The sequence below is a fragment of the Cheilinus undulatus genome, linkage group 13, assembly GCF_018320785.1.
Source record: "Cheilinus undulatus linkage group 13, ASM1832078v1, whole genome shotgun sequence".
In the NCBI taxonomy this organism is placed as follows: Eukaryota; Metazoa; Chordata; class Actinopteri; order Labriformes; family Labridae; genus Cheilinus; species Cheilinus undulatus.
Window position 1 is genome coordinate 14,945,941 of NC_054877.1, and position 27,164 is coordinate 14,973,104.

The following is a 27,164-nucleotide window of genomic DNA, read 5'->3' on the forward strand; positions in this document are numbered from 1 at the left end:
GTCCTATTGCTCCCTCCAGACTCCAGGCAGCTTATATCAAAATTTGTGGACCATTCTACTGTTCAGGCCCCCTCTGATTATATCAGAGAAGCCTGGGCCAGGGATTTGAATACAGAAATACCCAGAGAGCTTTGGATAGAAGCACTGTCTCAGGTTCACCATTTTTCTGTCAACTCATGTCACAGGCTAATCCAGTTCAAAGTGATGAATAGACTGCATTACTCCAAGACAGAACTTAATCGTATCTTTCCATCAGTGTCTTCTGTGTGCGACAGGTGTCAGTCTGCTGAAGTCTCGCTAGCACATCTTTTTGATTTTGCCCTGTCTTGTGTACTTTTTGGATGTCAAATTTTGATTGTTACTCAAAGGCCTATTTCAAAGACATTTAGCCCAACCTGTGCTTGGCTATCTTGGGACACTACAGAGATTCTGGGACTGGCACACGACATACAGGAGGCTCTTCGCCTGGGAATGGTGGTTGCTAAAAAATTTATTCTCCTCTCCTGGAAATCTACCTCACCACCAAGCTTCTCACACTGGATTAGGGACCTACTGTATGTCATTCAACTGGAAAGACTACGCTTATACAAATCAAACACAAAAGACAGATTTGAGAGAATTTGGGGTCCTTTCTTGGCACTGTACCATATCAGTCCAAATCCATAGAGACCATTTCTGCTTAGCATCATACACTTGGGTCGTTTCACCTCAAATGTCAGGCTTCATTATTGTGACACAGGTTGTAGAATGTTTTATGTGACTGTACACTGGCAGCCTTTTTTTTTTTTTTTTTAATTTATTTATTTACTGCCTTGTTGGTTTTGGTAATTGTCGATGTTTTGTAATGTGTTTTTGTGTATTCTGTACTCTTTAACCTTAAAAGTTAAAATAAAGTATCAAAAAAAAAAAATCTTGCTGTTGTGCTGTATTCAATTGAACATATGCTAAAAAGATTTGCAAATCTACAAATTATGTTTCTATTCACACTTCACACAATGTCCCAACTTTTGGGGGAATTTAGGTTTGAATATCATTCAATATTTTTGCTGCAATAATGCAGCAAGACAGATGATTACCATACATAAAAGGGCAGATATGAAAAGAGATGGAATATTACAATAGTGTGGATGAATAGATAGACTATAAAGACAGACAGATAAGAGACCCACTTGTTCCTCTGCGTCAAAGTCGGCGTTGTACTGGGCCATGTCCTCAGGCGGCCTCTTCTGAACCAGACTGCGACACAGCAGCCAGATGGCCAGGCCAACCACGAACATGCCGATGTCAGGGATGAACACTCGGATGCCGTTCCCTGCGTCTGCACCAATCACACTGCAGACAAACACCAAACAAAGGATATGTGATGACAGAGAGCAGACGCTTGTTTCCTGTAAGGAGGATCAATTTCAATACATCCCTAAAACTGGGATTTGGAGCTGTCTCATAAGCAAGGATCTAAACCCAATGATGGAAAATGGGACATGGTACAGCAGTCTAAGCTGTCTAAGAACAATCACATTTAATATAAAGCAGTTTTTCCTAGAAACCCCAGGACTTGTGGTGGCTCAGGAAGTTCACTTGGATGAGTCCCAGAAATAATTCCCATCGTGTGTTTGAATCCAGCCTGGGATTTTTGTCACACATCACCCTCTACGTCCGTCTCAACCTTCCTGCATCTGTGATTGTTTAAAAAGACAGAAATGGTCCAACAAGCTTCAAAAGAAGGTTGCATAAGTTGTCACTGAGCATTTTTTCCAAGTAGAATCTGTTTACGCAGATTGGAGTAGCACTAAAATTTATTGGCACAAACATTACTGCAGCAATTATATCTTTCAGAAAACAATACCTGTTCACATGAATGCATGAGAATGAGCGTGTTTCCATGACTCAGCTGTTGGTTTAATATGTGCAGTGTTGATTGCTTCAGGTTTTATATGGAGTCCCACCCTTTTTAATGAATTCTGGCTTGTTGGATTGAAATGAGTGAAATTCCATTTGCAGAAAAAGCCATGATGTATTTTTCTTTTACTAAACTAGGAAAAACCAAGTTTACTTCCACTGCATTGTTCATGATAAAGACGGGTGTCCATAATGTTTTCTTTTTCATACTGGAATGCATTAAATCCAGAAAAAAATATGTGTATTTTTCTGATTTAATATGTTACTTTGGATAATAATGTCATTTGATATCTTACATGAAACTGCCACTACTAATTCTATTCTACAACCCCTATTCCAAAAAAGTTGGGGCACCCTATAAAATATAAATAAAAACAGAATGCAACAATTTGAAAATCGCCCTAAACCCATATTTTATTCACAATAGAACATTAACAACATATCTTGTGTTAAAACTGAGGCATTTTTTCTTTTTCAGGAAAAAAATTGAACTCATTTTTGAATTTGGTGGCAGCAACACATCTCTTTTCACACCAGTCTGTAAACATCTGGTAAATGAGGATACCAGTTTGCTGGAGTTTGGAAGAGGAATGTTGTCCCATACTTTTCTGATGTAGGATTCTTGCTGCTCAACAGTCCAGGGTCTTCTTTGTTGGATTTTTCCTTTAATGATGAGTGAAATATTTTCTGTTGGTTAAAGGTTTGGACTACAGGCAGACCATCTCAGCATCCAGACTCTTCTACTGTGAAGCCATGCTGTTGTGATGGGTGTAGTTAGTGGTTTAGCATTGTCTTGCTGAGAAATTCAAAGCCTTCCCTGAATGAGACAATGTCTAAATGGGAGCATATGTTGCTCTAAAACCTCTGTATACTTTTCAGCATTGATAGTGCCTTTCCAGATGTGTAAGCTGCCCATGCCATTGGCACTAATGCAACCCCATACCATCAGAGATGCAGGCTTCTGAACTGATAACAAGCTGGATCTCCTCTTTAGTTTACAGGACACAGCGTCCATGGTTTCTTAAAAGAATTAAAATCTTGTTTCATCTGACCACAGAACAGTTTTCCATTTTGCCTCAGTCCATTTTAAATGAGCCACAGTCCAGAGAGGGCTGTGGCATGATAACTTTAACTCGCATTTGTGGATGGCATGGCAAACTGTGCAGACAATGATTTCTGTGAGTGTGATCAGGTACTGACTCATTCCTGTTTTCAATGCAGTGTGCCCAGAGGGCCTAAACGTCACAAGCATCCAGAATCTTCTGATGACATACTGGATGTTCAAAATCTTTGCCACATTTTTGTGAAATGGTTTCACAATTTTTAGAAACAGTTTTCACAGATTGGTGAACCATTGCCTATCTTTACTTCTGAGACTTTGCCTATCTAAAATGCTCCTGATATGACTGGTCTGTCCCCAGTGGACCAAATTAATTGCAAAATGCTCCTCCAGTTGTTTATCATTAGTACCACTTACTTTCCTAACCTTTTGTTGACTTCACTCTACTTTTTTAAGATGTGTTGCTGCCATCAAATTCAAAATGAGCTAATATTTCTTACAAAATGTCAAGACCTGAAGTCCTTATTGGACATGAATCCATACCTTTTATTTCACCCTGTTTTACTGTGAAAATGGGCAAATTTAAACATTTAATATTTCAACTAATTAATCTCCTCTTCTTCACATAAATGACTACTTTTCCCAAGATAATGATGTCATTTTCCAAGTTCTCTGGAAAATTGGCAATAAATGACACATAATGATGGGGAAAGAGGGTGTAACATTTGTCGGTTTTGTCCCTTTTCTTTTTATATCAGGTGTTTGGTCCAATCATGCTCCAAACTGCAACATATTCAATTTACTAAACATGTGTGGTTAAAAATTTTTTTTGAAACTTGGGTCATGATCTTTTGTAAGACAGACTGGTGGGTCCGGAGGCTGGACCACTTGGGAAACACTGATATACACCATACCGAGTGTATATTTTTTATTTAATCAACTCAAAATAATATTGTATAGTCTTGTGGTTGCTGTGAGCAAACAAGGCTTTTGTAACTTTTGTTATTTGATTAGTCCGCTCATCTTAAACTAAATACCGAAAGGATTGTTCAAACAGGAAGCTAAACAGTGGCGGCTGGCTGTTGCCTTGACAGCAGCACTAACTTCAGGCTTTGAATGAGCCACTGAGATGTGTTTTTGCTGCCGGAGGACCGGGTTTATGAGGTGTCATGATTGCATTGTACAATTAAAGCAAATAAAAATTGTCCTCAAAATGGCTAACAGGTTTCCAAACCTTTTAAAACTCACTTTTATCATCCAAACCAATTTCTATTTCAGTTTTACAACAATCACACGGCATCCTGTGTTCAGCCGGCAGATTGTTTTCTTTACATTTCATGCTGAGCTCCGAGTGCAGTTAAATTGTTTACAATACACAACAACAAACCGGCGATTCTGCAGCGCAGGCTGCAGAGAGAAGTCGACAAAAAGTCTGGTGGAGTCATAAAGCAACTGGCCATTTTGATCTCATTCTGGCCTTGAATGGATACAAAGCTTATAAAAGTTAACAAGTTGAAAACAGGGTGCTAACAAACACAATGGAAAACGCACACTTGGATGAAAAGTCACGCCTTGAGCTGCTGTTTGCAACTTCACTCTCATCAAGGACGTGTTTTTTTTCCATGCGCTTTTATTGTCGTGAGGCTTTGTGCATCCTCACACAGATGAAAGAGATGGAAACCATCAGAGCCAGACAAGGTTGAGCCAGCAACTCAATGACTGCTTCTTTCCCCTTGTTTATCATGCGTGGGGACTACAAAAACATCAGCATTGCTAAGACCTGTCCTATCTCAATCACTCATGAGGCTTCAGTATAAAAGACACAGCAGAACCTGCACTAAACCATCTAAATATTATGATATGTGAAGGATTTGTAAAAGGTCAAACCCAAGGAATCTGAAGAGTCTGTTTGAGTAAAAAGGCATAAAACAGATGTGACCTCTTAGCCTCCTATACATGTGACTAATATGCAGCGATATCCTGCATAGAGGCAGTTAAAGGAGAAAGTATCTGCTCACGCAGAAAATGCAGTTGTACACATTGTATGGACTACATGATCCTCAACACAAACAGGTAAATGCAGGCAGGATAAAATGTTTATGGCTCTACTTCCGCCACTTACAGTATACTATCCACCAAGGGCTGTTGAGTACTGGAAAAAGGATGTGGCTGGGTTTAGACATTCCCGTACTTAGGAAACCACATCTAACATGATCATGAGGGCTGCGAGGAGGCAAACACAGCAGCTAAAGCGCTGAAATGTAGTCCTGTCAACTGATTGTCAGGCCTAACTGGGTTTGTTGTTCATCAAGAATCCACACAGGGGCCGGTTAGCAGTGTTCAGAAAGCTTGTCAGAAGACGAGACAGCGTGGCCAAACACAAAGAGTGCTGTTTAATTGTGTTGTTGGGCTGCTATATTTAGGACACTCTGCAAAACAATGCAACCTGCTGCTTGAAAATACAGAGAGGGAAAACAACATGTTAGAGATGTGGCAGTCAGACTGTCGGACAGTCAAAGTGTTGAATTTATCATTTTCTTACCTCTCAAAGCCAATCTGTCGGATGGATTTCTCCCATGAGGAACCTGGACAAACGAGAGATATAGAGGTTATTATTTTACTGCCTTGCAAAGAAATACACCTCATCCTCTTTTCCCAATACTTTCACAAAAAAGTCTATAAGAGAGAAAATCATTCAAGTCCATCTAAACATTCCAGTTATACTTATATTGTTGTACCTTCCCTCTTTTATTTCTTTTCCATTTTATGCCCACACATGAACAACAGGCATTATCTATGGCATTGCTTCCCAACCTGGGGTTCGACGGGGGGTTGCCAAAGATCTTAGGGGTGTGTGAGGCTTTGTCTGTTCTGAGGCTGCCAAAATTAGATGTGCAAATATTGACTAAAACCATGATAAAGCAGATATTAAGTTGTTTATACAAAGGTCTTTTGATAAGAAGATCATTCATAGGCCTTTTAGTGTTTTATCAGTGAAACAATTCATATCTATGTTGATTTTTGACAGTAGGGGTCACTTTTTCTTCTCTCTTGGTTCCTGGGGGGGCTCAGCTTTTCTTAGGTACATGTAGGGGGGGGCGCCAAGGAAAAATGGTTGGGAAACACTGATCTATGGGTTAACCATCCATACAGAGGATCTGTACAAGCCTTTGCCTGTCCCATTCTTGCAAACACAATATAATTTTTGTATTGTGTTTTTTTTTTCAAACTTTGCACAAATGTCCACTCTGACTCAAGGATGAATGAACGCAGTTTTGGAGGTCACAGATCAAAGGTCAAGGACATTGGGCCCCTTGTTCATCCCTTGTTTGTGAACCAGTAATTTATGAATTCTTTGAGGGGGTTTTCCTCAAATTTTGCACACCTGTCCTTTCTGACTTAAGGACAAAATGATTAGATTTTCAAGGCTGCAGGCTAGAAGTCAAGGACATTGGGCTGCATGTTCATCTCTTGCTTGTGAATGAATATTTTATAAAAGCTCTTAGGGATTTTCTTCAAACTTTGCACAAATGAGCGCTCTGAATTAAGGATGAACTGGTTAGATGTTATGGGATAGGTCAAAACTCAAAATCACTGAGCCTCATGTTCACCTCCACCTTGTAGTCAATATTTCATGACTGACTTCATGGACATTCTTCACACTTTGAGCTGATGTCCACTCTGACTTAAGGGTTATCAATTAGAGTTTTGAGGTTGAAGGTCAAAAGCTAACATCAAAGTTCACCCTTGCTTGTAAACTAATAGTTTATGAATACTGTGAGGGATTTTATCTCAAACTTTGCAAAAATGTCCACTCTGACTTGAAGGGATACTTCCACATTTTGTCAGATTTGCCCATTGCCATAATCCCTATAGTCTTAGTGATAGGTTCGTTACCTTTAGTTGTCCGTGCAAGTTATTTTTAGATCAGCGCTGCCGAGTTAGGAGCTACTGTGCCAACTCAACGGAGACAGACAGTATTTTTGGCTTTCCCTCATCAAACTCATCAAAAACACAATCCAACAACTCCAAAACGCTCTCGTGGACAAGTTGTGACCTGCACATGCTATGAAATAATAACGTATAATTATGTAAAATTACGACATATGAAGCAAATACTCGGAACTACTTTCCGAGTAAACCACTGGGCGGAGTGACAGTGTGGCAGTGCCTTAGTAACTTGGTAGTTCCGGCTTTGCATTTAGCTTTAAAACATCTCCATCGTGTAACATTTTATGATTATTTCATAGCATGGTGAATGTACAGATCACAACTTGTCCACGAGAGCGTTTTGAAGTTGTTGGATTGTGTTTTTGATGAGTTTGATGAGGGAAAGCCAAAAATACCGTCTGTCTCCATTGAGTTGGCACAGCAGCTCTGAACTAGGCAGCAGCGATCTAAAAATAGCTTGCACGGACAACTAAAGGTAACAAACCTATTACTAAGACTAGGATGAACTGGATCATTTTTCCAGGTTGTAGGCCAGTAGTCGAGGACACTGGGTCTAATGATGCTTGATAACCAATAGTTTATAAATGTTCTTAGGTATTTTCTTCAAATTTTGCACAATTGACCACTCTGACTTGAGGATGTGCTGATTAGATTTTGGAGGTTAGAGGTCAAATGTGTGGTCATTAGGCCTCATGTTCCCTTTTTGTTTGTGAAGCAATACAACATGTCTGGTTTGAGAGATTTTTCCCAGACCTTGCACAAATGTCCTTTCTGACTCAAAGATCATTACTTGGATTTCGGAGGTCTAAGGTCAAAAGCTAAGGTGAGTGACCTCATGATTATCCTTTGCATGTAACCTAAATTTTTGCAAACTTTGAGGGATTTTTCTCAAATTTGCACAAATTTCCACTCTGATTTAAAGATGAACTGATTAGATTTTGGATGTAAAAGGGTAAGGTCAAACTCTTTTTTCACTTTTTTATGTTTATCCATAAACTTGTATTAAAATATCATACTTACTGGATATCTATTAATTTATATTAGATTTTTAAAAGAGTTCTGACAATTACCTATAAAGCACATCAACACAGCTCAGAGAACCAAAAGAAAACTGGATCTAGTACCTGGCAGTGAAATGTCTCCAGGAGATCTACAACTGTCTGAGCAGAGGATGAACATGAATCTCAGTGACCTTGAACTTTGACTTCCATAATCTAATTAGATCTTCCTTGAACAACAGTGGACTGGACAATTTTGCAAATGTCATTGAGATTATATTCACAAGCAAGGGATAAACATCATCAACATCATCACTGACTGACCTACAACCTCAAAAATCTAATACTACCATGCTGAAGTCAGAGTGGACATTTGTGCAAAGTTTGAAAAAGACCCCAAAAGGTTCCCTAGATTATTAAGTTCACAAGGATGGCCCAAATGGACAAACGGTCCATGTCTATTGCTGGTGAGGAGGCATACAATTGGGAAAATTGGGAAAAATGACTACAAGCTGCTGAAACTGAAAAAAATAAAAACAGTAAAAAAAAAAACAAAACAAAAAAAAAAAGATTAACATTGTTTAATCATTGGTAGAGGTCAGAGTATTTTTCTACTTCATCTACTACTTAATATTAAACCCATAAATCTTTCCATGCCCTCTGCTGAGATAACCTAGGTGTAAAAACAATATAGCAAAATATCGTTTTAGTTTAAGCTGAGACTCCTTGAAGTGTTCCTGAACGCCACTTCATTGCTCAGAAAGACATTTCCAGGTATTCAGCCGGCGTATTGAGATGAACTGGCCTTTGTTTTTCTGCCAGAGAAAACTAAACATTGGCTCGTGACCTGAGGATCTCAGCTAAAGACATATGGATGTATCCAACTGTTCTGTCAGAGGACTGTGTAGCTAATGTGATGCTAAACTGCTGAGGTGTCAAAGTTTCTGTTTTAATGACAACTCTAATATAAGACGGGCTGGACAGACCACAGAGACAGAGCTACATCATAGTTAGTACATAAAAAACTCTTTTACTGTCAGGAGGCTGCTGAGCAAAATCTTCTTTAAGTGAGGAGGAGCATTAGGGTAAATAAAACAAAGAAAGATAGAAATCAGATGGATGATGCTTCAGTATCTGTGAAATGAAATATAAGGGAGACTCAGACCATAAGAACTGTATTTTACAGGCAGTAAGTAATAGTTATTAAGTGGCATCAGTCTCTTGCTGTGGTAGATTTCAAAAGAAGCTCTCCATTTGGAAAAAGTTTTTAATGGAAACTAGCCTGCCACAGTGCAGAAAAAACATGCAACATGTGACACCAGATTATCTCAATAACAATATAAAGTAAGAAAAAAAACACCAAAAAAAACCCAACATAAATGGTAACTGTTTTTACATCGCTCTGCTGTTCTGCTGGTTTTACACAATACCTGTGTTTAAATGTGTTTTCTGAATCCAACCCCAAAAAATCTAAGAAGTATTTTTCTCATCTGAAAGCTAGCTTTAGCTTCTTATGATTTAAATAGAATGGTGTGAACCTTGATAATTATACGCAGGCCCTCATCCAGCAGGTGAAATGCACACATGCTAGGGATGTAATGATACCTCAAGATACAAAGAAAAGTCATTATAAATGTAAACTGATTTGACATACTTTTTTTATCCAACACAGGCAGAACATTTTTTAATCTAAAAAGGTATTTTCATAAGATATAATCAGATTTTGCATTTCTATTTGGGCTGTCAGAATTGATGCATTCATTGTAATTACTAGAAGTCAATAAATGGTCATTCATTTTTTTTTAAATCGTGATTAATCACATGCTAAAAAGTACACCACACCTTAAGGTGTCATTTCCCATAAAAAAGCTATCTGCATGTAGTGTTACCAAACATTTGCCTTTTTACTGTTGTCAAATTTCCTTTTTCAATCCATAACAAGTTCTTTTTTCATGGTTAAGTTGATATCTTATTCTTCAACCTTCCTGGAGTTACTTATCATTTTATTTCAAAATAAAAGCAGGTCTTCATTCAAACAGGAAGTCAGTTGACTCAGTAAGAAAATGTACTTTTGCTTTCTGTTCCTAAAGTCCATTTTGGGTAAAAGGGGGTTTCAGTAGATTTAAGGCATTGAATGAAGCTGCATCAGGTCCTATGTGTTTGGACTGATTACTTCCTGCTCTGTGACTCATGAGATGTCTGATGTGTGTTTGTAGTGTTTTTAGGTTTTTATGTTTAATGTCAGTAACACTGTGAATGTGCTGCTGCCCCTCCTCACCACAACACTCCTGTAAACGAGATTCTTAATCTAAATGAGGTTTTCCTGGTTAAATATATTTGAATAAATAAATACCCCTAGTTTAAGATGGTACAAAAATCCAAAATGAACCAAAAAAAGTTTAAAATAGTTGGATTTCAAAATGTATTTAAAATGTGAGACTGATCGTGAGAAACTACAGAAATTCTGGGATGAATTACAATTAAGAAATTCTGATGTTAAATAAAGAAAATAAATAGCAGATACCCCATAACACAATATGATGACTTGTATATGTGGCATTGCCTGTTTGCTGAATGTTACTTCTGTCATCTCTGTCTTTCTTTTTAAGTCCTGCCCTAATTAAGACCATAAACTAACAGTTACTAACATTTCCTGGCTTCATACATGTCATAAGAATTGAAAGGCAGCAAAGTGCTATATAAAAAGCGTACACATTTGTCAAATATAGATGCATAGCTTATTAATTACTGTTAAGCTGTATGCCAGACATTTATTTACAAGGATCAAGGATATCTTTATTGTCCCTCTGAGGGCAAACTGCTTCACAGCTAAGCAGTACCACATAAACCAGTCACAAATAATTAGAACAGAAGAGAAAAACGTAAAATAAAATAAAATAATGTCATAATAAATATCACACATAAATATCATGTTCAAGAGGCTAATGGCAGTCAGGACAAAAGAGTTGTTTAGTCCAACATGTTGGAAAGACATACCTGCAGCCTGATTGGAGCAGCTAAGAAGTGGATGGTATGGATCATCCAGGATCAATCAGGCCGTTTTAACAGTTCTGACTTTGAAAAGTCAGTGGTGGTTTTAGGGGTTGAGCCTCTAAAGCCATCTTATACAAATTAAAAAGGGTCTTTAATCAACATTCAGCCACTTTAACACCTTGCACACAGAGACGGAGAGATATGAAGACAGCGAGGTATCACACTTATTAATAATGATCTCCTATAAACTGTTACTGATTATTAAACCATGCAGCCACCTAAAGCCAACATGAAAAGATGCTGCCCTGCCTTCTGCAGGTTGTTGGGGTTTGCTTTATCAGAAATGATCTGACATAGGCTACATTAATAATGGCTGCTTAATTAGCACAGGGAGGACCTAAGAGAAGGCACAACCCCAAAGGCGTTATTTTGGGGTTGTGCCTTGATAAAAAATTGAGAAACATAAAACTTGTGTTATAAAGGGCAAAAAGAGAAAAGGGTGATATGCATTTTTATGCATATGCAGATTTAAAAAAAGGTAAAAAGAAAAAAAAAGTGCTAAAACCTTATAATGAACCCAGTATCAAAACAAACATCAACAATGCTGATGTATGGAGTATCGCTTTCTGACATGAACAATTTTCTGATTTACAATAATAAATTCTCATTCCCAGCATATTTATAGTGAATGCTTATATTGCACTAATAATAAAATTGGTACAATTTCCAGCTGTTATGTATGCAGAAGAAAACAACTTTTAAAAAGTAAGACAAAAGCTGACTTATGATTCTTCTCCTTAATCACAAACATCAATTACCCAGTAAAAGAAATGAGTCACACTGCTGGAAACTTTGTCAGAAACAGGAACCAGAGGCTGAAGGCCATTACAGCTGAATAAAACAATAACGAACTGTCAGCACAGACCCTGGTGTTTCTTTATTACTCATCAGTGACAACAATAGCTGCAGGGCTGCTTCACTTTCACAGATGTGAAGTGTGTTTTATGGACGGAGAAGATAGAGGTCCAGTCATCTGTGGTGGGAAGAGTCGACATTTCTGACCCCTGACATAACCTCTGACACCAAACACTGCACCCACTGTCCTCAAACTCATCTGGTAAAACACTGAGGAGTCTGTCCACATCCACACATCCACTCCCATGTTTAACTGCTCAGAGATAAACTCTCATGACCCAAAATGCAACACAATAAACTCTAATAGCTAAAAAGCCTAAACTATCTGGGTAGAATATATTATCATTTAGTATCAAAGGCAATCCTCTCAGAATCATATTAACTTTCAGCAGGCAGAGAGTTTTTATCACATTCAAACTTGTTCTCTCACTTCCACATTTTTGTTTTGTTTTTTTTATCAGCAGAAAAATCCTCTTGAAATTGCGCTCCTCTCTTGTGTGCTAACACAGATCCAGATTTCCACCTGTAAGAAATGCTTTAGAGACAAAAACCCATTCTGCAGCAGAAACAAAAATGTTTACAGTCAGGTTCAATGATATTGACTGGTATAGTTCATGTCTTTGTGGACACAGACTGTATTGGGCTTAATCCTTTTATAACTCCTCTGTTTTGCTTATCTCATCCAGCATACAACGTACCTTCATGTGCTGCTTGTTGGCCACGCCTCCCTGATGCCCAAGCCCTGTCATTCTTCATAAGTTTTACCTCAATAAATCTCCTTTTAAGTGACTTTATTCCGTGTATAGTGTCCAGAACTTTTCAAAATAAAAGCACTCTGCACAAACAAGGGGGTTTTTCCACCGAAATGCTAAAGTGGCCTTTTACTTTTAAACTGTGTTAATCTTTCCTGTGACATATCGCACCGCTGTGGAGATAGATAGCATCAGAAAAAGTAAAACTTCAGAGAATAACTTTATTAAACAGATACATTTAGCTCATGGTCTTCATCGGGGTCATCAAGAAACAGATTGCAAGCATATTCTACTAATATGGATGATGCAACAAGGTAACTATGGCTTTCTATTTGTCCTTTTCCTGTGGTGCATGAAAAAAAGACAAGACCTTAATTCCCTATATTTTCCACAAGTGAGACATAAGTATCAGGTGTGTGTGACCTGGTGCTGGCAGTTTGAAAGCACTGATTTGTTAACATGCAAACAAACTAAAAATCAAAGTAGTCTGTTACTGCCAGTTTGAATCGGCTTTGTTATACATCTATTTCAGCTTCTGATTGGATTAGCTAGCTGATTAAACTGCTTGTCAGATAAACAGATGGCCTGTCAGTTAATGCCCAACCTATGTTTAGAGGATGCAGACCTCCAATCAGGCGACCTGGGCCCTGTCTGTGGCTCCTGTCCTGCTTGTCGTTTCCCACTTTCTCCTGCCCATGCCATCTAAATCTGTGGTTCTCAACCACCTCCTCCTCCTTAAGAGAAGCTACAACCCAAGTTAAAAAAAAAACCTCCATTCATTTCATGAATGTTGGTTGATCAGTAGTCACTGGTTAATCAGTATTCTTGGCTACCATTATGCCATGTAGACATAAGAACACAGAGACAGGACAAAACAAACATGTTAAAAAAGCACATAATTACAGAAAGATTTACATGTTTACATCTTATTTTACTCTCTTTTCCAGAGATAGCATAGAAGTTTCGTAATTTCTCAAAGGATTTTCTTGTTATCTTGGGTAAACCAGCTTTATTTCCAAAAGCAAAAATGGAGATGAATAAGTAGAAATCTTGAAAAAGATACTGAAGTTTATTTGTTATCATGAAAGACCTAAAAAAAAAACATAAATTAAATTACTGTATGTCCACTTAGGGCTTCCATAGATAGAGGTTTGTCACATTTTTCTTTCCTAACATACATCCACAACTCACTAGAAAGAGCTTCCCGACCCACTTTTGGGTCCCTACCCACCAGTTGAGAACCTCTGATCTAAATAATGCAAAAAAGCCCTGAAATCAATCTTAAAAATATCAGCTTGCCAAAAAATCTCAAGTAAACAAGTTGAGGAACCAAAATCAAGTAATATTATGTAACTGTAATCCTAATAATCTCCTAGAAAGGCTGATAAAGTTCAAAGCACATTAAAAGCCCCATTTAGCCCCATAATATAAACTTCAGGTTTTAAAATGTCAGCTCACTGACAACAGAAAACAAAGTCTGTTTCCCAAAATCACTGCTACATCTACCTTGACCAAATAGAGACTACAGATGTAAGAGGAAACACATCCTGTATGTGAAATAATACTCGAGGAATGCCAGAGGTAAAGTCAGGTCGGTCTGATCCTCACCATCAGGAGGGGAATTTTTTGTGATGCAGAGTCTGAGCTCAGCATGGAGATTTCTGGAAAGAGTGTGAGAGTTTCTGCCCATTGAGGTGAGGCAAGGCCGCTGAGCACCAAAAATACCTGTCCTCCTCAGACTTTATGTTCGCGTCATAAAACTCCCTTTGTACTTGCTGGGCCGTTAACCTCTCAGTGCAGCACTTCTTTGCACTCTCTCCTCTATCTCTGGGGCCTCATACCAGTTGCCCTTTTGTGCAGAGACTTGTGACATGCAGCGTTAACGACTCAGCATGTCATCATTGAAATCAAACTATCAGCAAGAAGAAGGAGAATTTAGTGACTGTTTCTTATTTAAAGAATGGTAGGCATGATATGAGTGGATAAACAGGACAACAAAGGTCAAGAACACAGTCTATTGGTCTTAATGAAGACTGTCCCTGGGGAACCGGTCACAAAAAAGCCATTCAGCAGGCCGTTAACTCCTTATGAGCTGATGAAATAACTGTTTCCGTCAGAAATGGGCCATATCAGACATGGAAATGATTTTTTATGGTTTGTTTTATCCTACTTGGTTGCTAAATGGGAGGGGGTTATGAACCCAGACAATGAAAACCACAAAGTTTAGACAAAGACAGGATGGTATTTTAAAAAGTCAGTGGGCTTTTTGATAATTTAGCTCACTTTATCTGAAATAAGGTGAGCTCCACCCATGTGGTGCTCTTTGATGGTTAAAACAAACACCCACGACTGTTCGTAAGTTCCCAGCTTGATGAGTCAGCACAGAAGAATGACAGATGACTCTCCCGGCTCATCTGGTGACCAGGCGCTGATCCACTCAAAAAGCTGGATGTGTTAACCTTTTTTTGGAAGTATTCACAGTCATTTTGCTGCTCTAATGGCGTTTTTGGCGACAGTAAACAGAGGAAATTACATGAACTTATCTGAAGGGGGATAACGCCTACCAGCATTGGAGGGCTGCTTGTTTATTCTTGGCCGCTTAAAGGAAAAGGGTGTCAAGAGGCTAAATTCCAGATATAGAAATTTGAGATAAGCATTTAGTCAAATTGTTGGAGGCAGATCAGGGGGACAAAGGGTGATGTCTGGCTTCCTGGTTCATATGTAGCCTAAAAATAAAGATAGGAATAGGACTTCAGGAAGAGAAGTATTAAACAAAATGTGAATAAATCATCACAGTGAGGTTAAATGGGAAGTTTAGCTCATACTGGATAAATGCTGTCAACAATTTTAAGGTTTTTCCTCCTAATAGCACCACTGAGTTACTCTAACTTTCCAGTATTAAGTGTCTCTCTGGCTCCATGTGAAGTTTTCTATTATAAGCAGCATGTGATGCTTCATCTCTACACCCTGTGCCACATTAATTGTGAAATGACAGCCGCGATCCACCAGCTGTTCATTAGAAAGAAATTCCAGAGCAGCCCAGAGCTAAGACAGAGACTTTGCTGTTAAATGTTGCAGATAATGGCTCAAGATGGTATTCATTCAAACGCCAAAGGGGCTTTATGATCAAAATTAGGCAGTGAATCCTGAATGCTCTGACTTGGAAGAGGTTCATATGAACTATAAGGGAAAAGAATCAAAGAGTAACTCAAGATATACGGTGCTTAACAAATGTATTAGACCACCACCCATAGTAAGGTTTATGCCACAGCTGCCCTAAATTAACAGCATTGGTAAAAACTGGTAAAACCAAAATCATTTTTTATGTTTCTGCAATGGTTAACACACCAATATAGAGAAGCTCTTTTACCCAAATGATATTTTTAATGTTAAAATATAATTATTATTGTTATCCACGAGTTTTCAAATTTACTGATCTACAAAAACCCCTGAAAAAATAGTAAAGCACATTATTATTTCCTGATTAATATGTCAAACTATAGTTATGTACTTGCATTCCTGAACAGAAAAATGAGTTTTAGTGGTTGAATGTTATGCTTGATTAATTTCTGACTTCTCAGAGAAGCCCAGTGAGCCGGCTCAAATTTGGGTATAAAAAGGTGAATTCAGTTTGAAATTCCTTATTCCTATTTAAAATGGTAAAACATGGAGAGCTCACTGAAAATGAAAGAGTCCGCATTAAAGCACTTCATGATGCTAGATGGTCACTGAGACAGGTGGTCTAATAAATTTGTTAAGCACTGTGTATATAATATATAATTTGATATAGTGTGATATCATGACACAAAACAAGGATACAAGATATATGATAAGATTCCAATGCAATAGCATAATAGGATAAGACAAAAGTATCAGACACAATACGACATGATCATTAAGATACAATACTATATGATCAGTATGATGCAATACGATATAATTGGATACGTTGCAATGTGATGCGACCAATAAAATCAGGTAAGATACAATGCGATGTGATATGATGCAGTGCAATGCAATGCATTGTGATGGAATGTGAAACGATGCAATGCAAAAAATATGATACAATGCGATATGATGCGTTAAGTTGCAATGCAGTGCGATGCAATTGATACGATATGATGCAGTTTAATGCAACGCGATGCAATGCAATATGATAGATACGATATGATGTGATATGATGCAAAACGATACCATATGATACAATGCAATATGACAGAATATAATGCGAAAACTCACAAGCACAGAAGCACAGTAAGTTAAGATATGTAACTCATTACTTATTTTTAAAATGTAACTAGTAATGTGTGATGGATCACCTGTTTTGAGTAATTACCCCCAACACTGGGTATGATACAATAGGAGACATTATGATATGTAATATATGGTCCCAAATATTGATAAAATCACAATACAATGATTAGATGACAACCAGTGTTGTAAGGCAGTTATATAATGGCACCTAGGCAAGAGGGAGTCACTGCTGTGATTCTGTATAAAAATGTGTACTACATTTTATTAAAATGCATTGTGTAAAGGATAAAATACTTGACACAACAAGTAAAAACTTTGACCTGCTGAAAATCAGACTAAAGGATTTCAGTAAGATTCTGAGGTTTAACAACTAATGACCATGAATGTCTAAAAATCTTATTGCAATCTTTACAACAGTTACAAAAATTTCAGACAAGTTAAAAAAAGGTGGATGCACTGGCAGACTTCTATTTTTCACTACTATTTTCATCTCTTGGGGGAATCTATTAGATTGTCTATTTTCTGTTAGACCCATAAAGGAGAAACAAGTCAAAGACCCCCCCATCCATGGTTTAAATGCAAGAACGTTATCAAAATCTTAACAGAGTTATTTTACTGACAGATAATATAAATATAAATACAGAGATGCCAGACTGAGTTTTGGGTTGATCAGAACAGGGTGTAGTCTGCCAAAATCTGCAGTCATAGAGACCTTAGTAATAAAGATTTCCTTGAGTGAATATTCAGTCTCCACTCTCTGAGCGGCTCAGTGTGCCTCTGCCTGAGGTGATGAGGTCCACTCTGCCTCCTGCAGATTTGGCTGTACTTCAACGCTGGATACTTGCATCAGAAAGAACAAGTCATTAGAATACAAGGTCAGGGTCTGCCCGTCTAGACACACTCAAATTTTACAGTTTGATACAGTTTCATGAGAAGCCCGAGGCCAACTATTAACACCTTCCAAAACTGAGTCAGGAGCTCACAGTGTTTGCTTTACTGGCTGCAAGAATCTCTTTTTGTCTGCATCGCCATATGGCAGGAGGAAGCTAATTACACTGAGGAATGTGTTAGATTCATAAATCTTCATGATGTGACAAAATGCAGTAAGAGTTAGAATATTTCTAGAAATTATTGGAGAGCATATTTCACCAGGCTCTGCAAATGGAGCATGTTTTCACAAAGTCTTCAGTGTGGAAACTTTCACTGATGCTGTGAAAAAAGACGTGTTCTCTGTTGATATACAACTCTGCATCAAAAGCTCAGGTCAGAGTTTAAACATAAAACAGCCGTGTGATGGATGGGACACACGTGTGTGAACACAGACTGCCAGGAACATGCTACAATCAAACAGTAGAGAGCTCAACTTTTGGTTAAACCTCAGGGATCACAGAGAGTGCATTTATTACAGAAACATGCAGAAATAGTCCACACTATCAGGCTTAGGGTTGTCATGATAAGCAAGCTCCTACAAACTGTCTCAATTTAAATTCAAATTAACTGGCAATCAATTTGTGTAATTTAGTTCTCTCTCACATGTCATTACCTACTCTCCCTCTCCCCAGTTTCTGACTCTTTCGACTGTTCTAACATAAAGCATAAAAGCCCAGAAATAAACCCTTGAAAACATGACTGAAGATCTTTCATTTTTAAAGCTTTAGTACTTTCACATACAATTGATCACTAAAAAATAAGCTACTGTTTTAAACACATGGAATTGAAAAAACTGGAGTATCACAAATGTTGACAACCTTAGTCATGAGTAGGGGTGTGGGTTTAAAACTGAAAAACACTTTGTGTCAGCTATTTATGCTTTTAAATTTCAAGTGCAAACACACAGATGGATGCACAAATGAGATATGTTAGGTTTTAATATAACTATAAAGCTGCAAGTAAAAAATATAACTATAAAGCAGCAAGTAAAAAAATATATATCTTAAAGTTACTAAAGGCTTCTCATTTCTGTTCTAAAGAGGGATTTGGAGCACCATTATAGATACCGTAATTTCTTTATTGCTTTGACTCGCGCAACACAACTATGGAACCACTGAAATAAAAACAAAATATGTATATATACAACTTGAACACATCACCATACAACTGTAAGTTACCTTGTTAAGTATGCTAATATGCATCTATCCTGCTGATTTCAACACAGACTTCAGCACTGCATTACTTTTTAACCAATGGGACCTACTACAGAGTTGGGCAGAGTTTTTTACAGCCCATCTTGGCGGATAAAGAGGTTAGAGCCGTGGGAAATCTGAGGATAACTTTACCTATGGCACAGCTGCAGACATGATGGTGTCCCGTCTCCTCCTCCTCCAAGGCTGATAGTTAAAGGTACCGCACATAGAATTTGATTCACAAAAGCAGAGCACCATTATTATAATAATAAGAAGAACTTAAATTATGGGAAATTAATGACCAGCTGGTGATACGACATGCTGTCAGCAACACACCTGCTGAATAATGTCAGCCCTACTGTTGTCTTTGTGCACTGTTGAATTTTACTGGGGAACAGAGTGTTCCTAAACAGGACACTTCTCTGGGAATATTCAGACTGTTGCTGTCGTTTGCTTTGGTTGTGTGGTTGCCAGGACAGTGTGACAGTGATTTGTTCTCTGAGCTTCGTTCCACATAGCCCGTACTGAATTGATACGGTACAAATACACATACCTTTACACCCCTAATAGAAACATAAATGGAGGTAAACTGGGCAGGTTAAAAAAAAGAGCTGATAGCATGGGTGGAGCCAGGGGGGAGCTAATGTTTTCTCAAAAGCCCTGAATTATTTAGCTTGGTAAAAGCAGGTTTGGTAGATAAATGCAAAGAAATAAATGATAATTAGGGCTGCAAGCAGCACGAAGGGCCCTTGCACCCCTGTTCATATTGTGGTGTGTCACAACAACTGGTGTGCAGCAATAGTTTGGTGATAGTAATCCATGCAGTGTGCCACAGCACAGCAGAAAGACCATGTAGATCCTCCTAGAACTGTCATTAAATAAAAAATGACAGACATTGTGCACTTTGTGTATGAGGTAGTACTTGCAGTCAACAGTAGGTGGCCAAAAAGTGACAAAATATTACAAAAGATTGTTTGTAGTGTGCTTCCTGCACATTTCAGAGGATAGTCCCAAGAGAGTTTTCTTGTTTTGTCACTTTAGTGACTGTAATGCTTACCCGTTCCTCTGACTGATGTTTTGGGCCCCTGTGGGGCCGCTGTGTGAACGGCTGGTAGGACTATGTTTCCACCAGAATATTGCCAGCATCAGGTAAAAACCTTGTATCTCCATTTTTCATGACTTAAACCTTTTTTCACAAATCACTGCTATTGGTCAGTCTTTACATCAGTAGGTTTGAACTAATTAAAGCGAACAAAGTGTAAAAAAGGTGCTGACTATGACCATTCAATGTTAAATCTATTGAAAAATACCCCATTTTTTTTCATTCACTGAAGAGTGGTGATTTTTGGAGATACAACGTTTTGACCCAACGCCAGTGAAATGAGAACATTCACTATGGGACCATTTTGGTCAAAATCGGATGAGTTTTTGAACATATTAAATGCCCCTAAATTACAGCTTCATTTGCAATAATAATAATAATACTGCCTGCAGTTTCAATTTGGTCCTCACTCTGAGGTTGATGCTCGGACCTAATAAGCAAAACGACTCCACTGATCACAATGTAAGGATTTAATTAATGCAACTAAAATAACAAAATCAAACCATTTTTAAAACTTCTAACAGCTCATACATAGATTAAAGCGCAAAAAGGAATCATTTGACATTGTAAAGTTTTCCTGCCTTTTTCTTAAATAAATCTATGTCTGGAACTATAAACTGCACTCTTGTTCTTTTTCCAAACAAACAGAGGCAATTATAAACTTTCATTCCTAATTTCACTACCCTCTGTTATGTAACTTAAAAAGTTAAACCTTAGACACTTTCTGCCGTTTTTAAGGAGGCACAAGTAACTCACTATTGTTTTCAACATGTTGGTTTCATAATCAGGACACTTTGAGAACATTAGATATCATTAAGTTGTCGGTTCGAAAGGATGTTTTTCTTTTTGGCTGAGTCATTTATGAATAAATAATATGATTGTTCACATTTTAAATCTACATTTTTATCAAAGATGGTTCCAAAGATTACCTATACTCTCCTGTCGCTCCTTATTGAGATGCTGTCTGAGGCTGACAATGGGCTCCAGTGACTCAACTTCAGCGCAGTTTCCTCTTTCAAGACTCTATATTTATTCCAAATAACCCAAATCAACAACTTCTTCAGATGTTCATCCTCTTCCTTACATTCATTCATTCATTCATGCTCAACATCCAGTAATTCATCCAGCATTTCCAGGTTTCTTCAAAGCTTTAAAATCAGATTGTAGCAGGGTGGCTCTTGTTTCTGAATCATCCAGCAACACCTTTCCTACAATAATCTCTGTGTTCTCTGGCTGTTCTACTTTCTATTACATCAACTTAACAACCTAAGTGTATAAAACGCAAAGAATCTCAGCTCACCTCAAACAGCATTCAGGATTTGTTTACTTTTGGGATTTTGGGAACAGAATTAACAATAAATAATTACAATAGCCAAAATAGATTTTGTAGACTTTTGGAGACAAGAGTGATTAATGTATGAAATTTCACTCATTGCAACTAAAGAGTTGCTACTTCTTCAAGTATGGCTAAGAAATGTACGATACATTGAGCTCCTATTCATAGCAGCAGCCAGGCAGTTTGTGTTTCAAGTTTTGGTAGAGAGGCTTTGAAGAGAGGCCCAAAGGGAAGAGCTGTAACTTCTGGGTTTCATGCTTTGAAAATCTGTTTACTTTGTCGGCCGTTGCCAAAGTTTTCTGTAAGAGCTTTAACACTGCTTCCAGAGTTTAAAACCCAGGCAACAATGATGGTATTTTGTTATTAATTCCCTGGCTAAACTGTTTTGAAGTATGTAATATAATTTTAGGAGATATGGTTGTAAGTATGATAACTTAAGCAATAATAGGATTTGAGTCAGAGGGATTGGTTTTGGCTTATTGGATGGTAATTAGTCTGACTTACCAAATCAGGACTCTATTTGTATTGGAAATGATTGCAGATGGAAAATCTGAAGCGAACATCGGTCAGTTGTGCATCTTTTCATGGATTCCTGAGTTTAAACCAGTACATTTGAACAGATCTCACAGCATTTAGAGTCCAGACCAGAAAGGCTGCAGTGTACTCACAGTTGAAGTCAGAGGCGATGGAGTCTCCCGCCAGCAGGCTGGTGACTGTAATCTGATAGATGATGTGGAGCAGCAGGAAGGACATACTGGTGAAGCAGAGGGACTGCAGCAGACGCCCAGTGTGGCCTGGTGGAAAGGAGCAGAGTAAGTCCAACAACAACAAGATCGCTCACTCTGAGGATTTCAACATGTTAATTCATGTACTAACAGACAAAGAAAGGTTATTCTTCTAGACGCTGAGAACTCCGTCTAACTCATGAGGCAAATTTGACCTTTTTTGAGTTGTTTTTCTGAATTTCTCCGTACTCTGAGGGCAGAGTGAGGAGAACAACAATTCATATTCAACAGTGAAATGTGGAGCTATTTTGAGTGAATTAGTAAGAAAAGCAAAAGTGACTGGGAGAGCACCCAAAGGGGGATTTTCAGTGGATCACGATACATATCCTGGTTAAGAACTGGCAACACTTCCATAGAGAAAAGTTTATATCTTTAGAAAAGTCAAATAAAAATTCTGGTAGAACACAGGACCTCTAAAGCTTGCTGCAGACTTGATGATTTTAAGCCCATCTCAAACTTCCCTGGTGCACAGATGTAGCATTAGCATTAGCATTAGCAGCGCTAGCTCTCAGCGTTGTTAATGTTTACATGGCAGTGTCTGTGGATCAGCTGTAAATATGGCCAGAAATGTAAACATCTGCTGAAACCAATATCATGTTGATAACATTGTGCATCCCTACCAACAAATACAGTTGAACATGACCACTTGTTAGACCATAAGACCTGCCCTCCTAAAGCACTGCCAACGATGTTTAATGTGATTTTATCTCTTCTGCTTTGTACAGTGTCTTTGAGTTTTATGAAAAGTGCTTTATAAATAAAATGTATTATTATTATTATAACAAAGAAGGCTTAAGATTTATCATCATACTCTGTTAGATGTCTTAAGCCCGCATATTAAAGTATTTTTCAATTAAAGGACAAATCAACATTATCGTTGCCTTACGTTTTCCTCTTAGTATTGAAATTATTGTAATCATCTGAAAAAGATGCTATACAGGCTAAAAGCTGTATTATCTTTAACATATTTCAAAAGTTTTTTAATCTCAAATGATAATTTACAGCTCCTTACTGCAGAGCAGACTGGGGTAAACCCTGAAATAAGCACTCCTTTGTAACAAATAGGAAATGTACTGTGAATCAGGAATTGGTTTGAATCAAAAATCTTTATTGAGCTGACTTGTGACCCCAAGAATCGGAATCAAACTGAGTCAAGAAATGTTGAAAGATTCAGTGTAACCAACCAAATTTTTGCATAATTTTACAACTCTCAAGCCACCGCAAATACACGTCTTCTTAGCCGGAGTTTTATATGGTGAATCCTTCCATATTTTCATCTTAAGTCACATTTGATCAGGCAGTTTCTGTGAATTCTTGTGTTGGTAGAATCTCCACAATTAAATCCAAATGGCAGGTGTGTGGTCTAGCAAAATAGCTGAATCTTTTAGTATGTGATTTTAACTTGAAAATTGTTTGAAACTGTGCTTATATCTGTGGTGTCCCACATTATTAAAATTGGTTAAGATCTAAGTATCATCTATTGTCTGGCCAGTCTACTGTAAGTCTCTAATTTGTCTCAGGTGGAGCACAAAAAAAGCTTTTGGATTTGATTGAGTCTTTGGTGTCTGGCTTTGGTGGCTGAGTGTGTCACCAAGAAATTCCTTCACTGTTCGAGTCTGTAAGAGCAACATAAACTGAAAGAGCTGGACAGTTTAGAGTCTTTTTCTGATTAAGATAAGAATATTGAAGAATATTGCTGTCAGTGGATGTTACAGAACCTGAGAGGGACAAATGAGAGCTCTCTGAGGAGCTGCCCCAGCTGTTCCACACATGCTTACTTTATAGAGCACCTACAGGTATTTGGGATAATTTCAGTAGTTGTTATGGTGATAGTTCTCTACAGTAGGACTTCTCAGACCTCCTCTTATTGGCAAATTGAAAATGTTTATCCCCAGGGGAAAAAAACAAGCTTGATGGGACTCCTGTTCTCTGAGGAGGTGATGACAGAATTGCCCTGAGGGAGTGAACGTACCAAATCTCTGCACACTTTGGTCCACTGGTTCCTCTCAGACCAGCATCTCCATCTCATTAAATTTACTGCATCCTTGCAGGGGAACACATAACACTTTTATTATTGTATATGGCACAATATCCTGGCTGAGGTGAGGCACTACTGCGGAGCCCCGGGACATCGAGGGCTCAGGCTTTATCGAATGTGAGCAACAATAGACCACAGCAGGCAAATTAAATACTGAAGTGAAAACAATTTGCGCTAATTTCCCATTGTAATTCCCCAGGCTTTTACAAAAAGGGTAAAAAATGCTTGTAAATATGAGGCATGAGAATGGTGAGCCAGCTTCTGCATCCAAAACTGTCCCACTACTCTGGACAACATGACTGTTTTGGCTCTTTTTCTCCTCTTTCCTCTTTGTAATGAAGCATTTTTGTTTAGTGACGGCCATCTGTGTTGGTAGCCGGACGCTTTTCTTGAATGAGTCATTCATTTTATAATTTGGTCATAATAGGCTGTCCCATGAGCACTTTTTGAGGGCTTCCAAAACAATGGGTATTATTTAGGTTCAACAGTTTACCTAATCAATAAGGCAATCTTATCCATTATGATTATCATCAATAATGACTGATTGTACCATATCCTCAAAAATTCATGGTGTCAGAGGGGGTCAATGAAATGTACGTGCCAGACAAGCAAGGGATCAGTCTTTTTGTTGCACTCTGTGGCTTGACAAGGAAAGGGAAATATTCTTACAAACAATGATCTAATCTGAAGTCTCAGTACCAGATGGTAAAGCCAAAATAAGTAACTTTTCCACCTTAAAAAAAGCTATTTATGTCAGTCTAACAGTAAATTGTCTTTCAACAAGGAGAATGGTGTCCCATCTCTACAGAGCACCCTGCTCTTAGCACTATGAAATTCAAGCAGTTTTTTCAAAAGTGCCTAAAGCTTTACAGCACTGGTTCACACACCAGCATCCAGCTGAAAAGAAGCCAGCTCGCCATTTATTAAACTCTTTGATACAATGGCTGGAGTTAAGAGATGGAAGAGGATAGCAACAGATCAAGTAAGAAAAGGAGACAGCGTGGTGAGCAGGAAGCACAACAAGAGTAAAGATTGGGTGACTTTCACCTGTAGGGAGAGCTTTTTGAACCAGTAAAGTAGGGAAAGTAGGGCATACACTTACAGAATTTCATCTGATTCAAACACAAGTTTTGGGTTGCTCAGCTCACTCGGAAGCTGTGCTGGCTTTCAGTCTGACTGTGGGTCCTTTGTCGTGCAGTGTACAGGGAGACACCATGGCCGACTACGTAAAGAAGAAAGTCCCATTTTTTTTTTAAATGTAGATGTCTTGCAGATGTAGATGTTATGAGTTATGTGCATAAGTTTTAAGCATGTAAGGCCACAACCCAGGCTTGGGGGGGGGGGGCTAGAGTCAGTATGCGTTCTGCGTTTTTTCAAAGCTTATGACATCCAAAGTAATCAACGCCTTGGGGGCTACATACATTTACAAGCCTTTCCTTCATGTTAACACAAATGCAGACTTAAAGCTTCATAACTTCTTAAACATAAATCTAACAATACAACAATTTTCAACTAGAAGAACGGTGTCCAACTTTCACGACAATCAAATGATATTTGTACCCGTATGGTTAAGACAGCAATGACAATTTAACTGTGAAGCACCCGACATTAGGAAATGTTTTGTGTTCATTTAAAATGGGCTGAGGCAACATGGAAAACTGTTCTGTGGTCAGATTGATCAAAGTTTGGAATTCTTTTTGGAATCCACGGACACTGTGTCCTGAGGAGAGGGACCATCCAGCTTGTTATCAGCACACATTTCAAAAGCCTCCACCTCTGATGATAGGGGGTTGCATTAGTGCCTATGGTGTGGGCAGCTTACACATCTGGAAAGAGACTATCAACGCTGAGAAGAAGAGGTTTTAGAGCAACATATGCTCCCATCCAGACATTGTCTCATTCAGGGAAGGCCTTGCATATTTAAGCAAGACAATGATGAACCACATGCTGCAACCATCACAACAGCATGACTTAGCAGAAGAAGAGTCAAGGTGCTAAACTGGCCTGCCTGCAGTCCAGACCTTTTACCAACAGAAAATATTTGGAGTATCATAAAAGAAAAAGGAGACCAAGGGCTGCTGAGCAGTCCTACATCAGACAAGAATGAGACAACATTCCTTTCCTAAAACTCCAGCAACTGGTCTCTTCGCTTCCTGTACTAAAATGCTAAAATATCTTATTTTTAATATCTGATATGTTGTTTATGTTCTATTGTGAATAAAAAATGAGTCTATGAGATTTGGCAATCACTGCATTCTGTTTGTATTTACATTTTGCACAGCGCCCCAGCCTTTTTGGATTGGGGCTGTATGATAGTACATAATGTACAAAAAATTAAACAGTGGATACCAGCTTACAATGTCCTTAAACAGCTCAAGTCTGAACCATTAAGTAATCACCTGGCATATTTTGTATATATAGGCAAAGTGCACAAAGGGGAAAGTTTGCTCAGGATTAAATAGAAGGGGCCTGGTAAAATTAAAAATAGTCAAAGTAGGGCGTCTGCAGCTTTGTGATTATGTCCATGTGTCACATGTACAGAGGTTGATGTCCTCTACATGGCTGGCTCCTTTCCTGCATGTCACTCTTTATTTTGCCATGGTTTCTGACTCTACCCACTTTCCTATCTCAATAAGGGCAAATACACCCAAAAATAAATCTTAAAAAAGGTAGAAGAAAAAACTCCAGACACCCTCAGTTAGAATTCTATGAGCTAAAACACAAACACGATAAATCACCCATAACATCAAATATTTATACAAATCCATGCAACAGTTCATAAAGACTCCCTAAAGGGAAATCGTCATGTCACTTCCCATTCAACAAGGCATGTAGCACCCACTGCGAGGGCTCTTAAATTCCTGCATCCTGTACGAGAGCGGCAGTTTGGATTTTGTTTAACTCTCCTGAGACGTGAGGGCCTTCAGCTGCATGTGGAGCCAAATCCTGCCATTAAG

At 38.3% G+C, this 27,164-nt stretch overlaps 1 protein-coding gene across 3 annotated transcripts in view; it reads right to left on the reverse strand.

The window, feature by feature from the left end:
- The window catches only part of LOC121519970 (piezo-type mechanosensitive ion channel component 2), a 142,624-nt gene that overhangs the window by 92,748 nt on the left and 22,712 nt on the right, over window positions 1-27,164 (reverse strand). For all 3 annotated transcript variants that reach the window (XM_041803110.1, XM_041803111.1, XM_041803109.1), the window contains exons 3-5: window positions 22,053-22,178; window positions 5,502-5,544; window positions 1,170-1,332 (exon numbers count right to left, since the gene is read on the reverse strand). In XM_041803110.1, coding sequence (XP_041659044.1) covers window positions 1,170-1,332; window positions 5,502-5,544; window positions 22,053-22,178 — 332 coding nt within the window. The remainder of the gene's footprint in view (window positions 1-1,169; window positions 1,333-5,501; window positions 5,545-22,052; window positions 22,179-27,164) is intronic.